Source organism: Atta cephalotes (genome assembly GCF_000143395.1).
Source record: "Atta cephalotes unplaced genomic scaffold scaffold00003, whole genome shotgun sequence".
Lineage (NCBI taxonomy): Eukaryota > Metazoa > Arthropoda > Insecta > Hymenoptera > Formicidae > Atta > Atta cephalotes.
The window spans coordinates 10,403,561-10,406,496 of NW_012130067.1; the positions used below are offsets into that span (position 1 = coordinate 10,403,561).

Here is a 2,936-nt window from a genome sequence, read left to right on the forward strand (position 1 = left end):
AAACCTTAATAAAAAGAAACATGAAATACTATCAATTTGCTATATTAATTGTTGCTACTCGATAGATGACGATTTCATTTTACAACATAAGTTGCTGACAAGTTATTACCTAAAATTATCATATCGTGAAAACATCAATTTATCAACAAACGTGGTCTCATCTCAGTTACTATAATTCTGATAGCAACACATGCTAGGATTTGTGAGCAACATGTCAGCTGTAATACAGATACGTTCTTATATGAATAGTTTTACAAGAATTTGATTAGAGAATTGAACATTATGAGTGAAGGAGAACCCATGTGAACGCATGTACATTTATATTTACTATATCCATTATTATAATCCATATTTACATTACGTTTTATTTACTAATCTCATTTTGTAATCACGGCTGTTATGCAGATGTCCTGACAGTGGGCCCCGGGCCACCAGGATGCCGACAGACGACGACTATGGCCGAAGAGATCGTCTCCTGTTGCACCAGCACCCGATCGCACAATACGGATCCTCATCATCCCCGCTTCCCGGATCGAGCACGCCGAGTTCCGGCGGCGTGGGGACTCAGATTGGTTCCAATAATCTCGGTGATTGCTTTAAGCAGCAAATACAGCAACAATCGTCCGACTTGCGTTCGGTCACGAATACAGCAAGTCAATCGGGTCAAGAACGTCACCAGTCGGACCAACAGACCCAAAGCAACGAGCATGTCGGGACCCGAATGGTTGATCGACACGAGAAATCCGTGTCGGAGAAGCCTACAATTGATTTCTCCAAATGCGGAGAGAGTCGTCCGTCGAGTTGTGAGCGCTATGGGCATTATCAGACCCAAAATAGTGAGCATGTGGGAGGATGGATGGGGGTTGAGCGGCACGAGAAGATCGTGGATAAGTCTTGTATCGATTATTCAAAGTGTGGAGAGGATCGTCAGCCGAGTTGTGAACGTTTCGGACATTATCAGGCTCAAAGTGGCGAGCACGTGGGGAGTCGAATGGGGGGCGAACGGCACGAGAAATCATCTGACAAATTGTCGGTCGATTTTACCAAGTGCAACGCCGATGGTCGACAGTCGAATTGCGAACGTTTCGGGCATTATCAGACTTCGACATTTGGTCAGTCCTCGTTGCAGGGACACTATGGCGGTGCACACGCAAGTGCTGATCGTTTCACGCGATTCAACGACGTCAGCACGTTGCACGGCGAACAACGGGCCCCGAATGATCGTTACTCAGTCTGTAACCCGGAGTTGCGCTTTGACACGACAGGCACGAGCGGGTCCAGCGAATATGCGAACACGAATGCGCTCACAAGCTCTTTCGTTTCGGAGACGTTCCCATCGCCGCCGTCGCCAGCACCGGCGAACGACCGCTTCGTCCCACCACCGCCATTGTCACCCAGTCCGAGCGAGAAGTATGCCTCGAGCCAGAGTTTGGCTGGTTACCCTTCTGCTGATCGCATTTTGCCCCCCAATTCTCCGGGGCCCAAGTATGGTGCCGACAATGCCACTACAGCATCGTCGATGCCCGCCAAGGAGCGCTTTGCTTCCGCCGAACGGCTGCTGGCCAATCAGTCAGATACAGGCGACACTAAGGATCAACGCTACACTGGACCACCTGATCGCCTGCTTTCGGGATCCTCTCCGATCCTGGGAGGACTTCAGACTGGACTCCAGGGCAGCGCGGTCTACGCTAAAGATACTCGCTACGCCGCCATTTCCACTGATAGGATATTATCCTCCTCGCCAATACACGCTCCGGTACCTGAAAGATTTGTTGATAAATCGGAAAGGTATTTGGGTGAGTCACCCATTCACGATAGGTATCCACGACAAGACCCACCAGCACATCACGAGCGGTATTCGGCGATGGCGACGACCACTGAGAGGTGAGTTCAAATTAGCTTAAATTGATTTTGAGCAATAATTTTGTGGATTTACTGCAGTAATGAATTACTGCAGTAATCAATTGTGTAAATTTATTGAATTCATTTTATATACACATATTAATGTCGAACAATTGTTAGATTTGCTACATAATTCACAATGAATTATAAATCGTGCTCGGTTCCGAAATGTACTTCATGTCTCTTCCATTTGGAATGTCTGCAGGTTCCTCTCGAATTCGCCTAATCCTGAGAGCGCGCATCAGCGCTATTCATCATCAGACCGCTCATCACTTCAAACTTCCTCAAGTAATACCGAGCAAACTCGACGTCTCTACACCGACAGAGGAGTCGAGACGGTTTGCCAGAAGTATACTGATCGGTCCATCGGCTCTCCAGCGTCCGCTGACTTCGGTCGATACTCAAGTTTCTCGGAAGTCGGCAGTCAGACGCGATACGTGTCCAGCAATGATCGTTTTAATGACCTCACTCTACAGCGTTGCAGTCAATCGCGATCGATTGATAGGTTCTCCAGTGATCGATACCTGGCTGGATCGTCACCTGCACACGATGGCAGGCTATCCAATGCCGAAACGCCGCGTTACATCGTTTCCTCTACTGAACGTCTGTTGGCACCGACATCTTCTTCGTCATCCTCCTCGTCAGAGACTGATAAGTGTGCGTTTTGCTTTAGTTGAGTTAAAAATAGAAAATGTGTTTTGCGCTTGATTAATTTTTTGTTCCATAATATTTGGATTCTTAGTTTTGTGAATTATTGATATTTGATCACTTAACCAAGAGCTCTAGTTATATCTTCAAATTTTAAAACTTTTACTCCGCAAAAACTTAGTATCATAAAAATACCATAGTACATTCCGTAAAAACTTGGTACCATAGTAATATCACAATACACTGTTGAAGTCTTTTCAAGAATAATAAATAGATGAATTTAAAAAATTAAAAAGACATCACTTATATATATATATATATATATATATATATATATATATATAGTACATATATATATATATATATAGTACTAGTTACTTACTATT

At 44.9% G+C, this 2,936-nt stretch overlaps 1 protein-coding gene across 1 annotated transcript in view; it reads left to right on the plus strand.

Annotated features, from left to right (window-relative positions):
• Positions 1 to 436: 436 nt before the first annotated feature.
• The window catches only part of LOC105625833 (inactive rhomboid protein 1), a 141,611-nt gene continuing 139,111 nt past the window's right edge, over positions 437 to 2,936 (plus strand). The window contains exons 1-2 of the mRNA XM_012207145.1: positions 437 to 1,884; positions 2,108 to 2,559. Coding sequence (XP_012062535.1) covers positions 437 to 1,884; positions 2,108 to 2,559 — 1,900 coding nt within the window. The remainder of the gene's footprint in view (positions 1,885 to 2,107; positions 2,560 to 2,936) is intronic.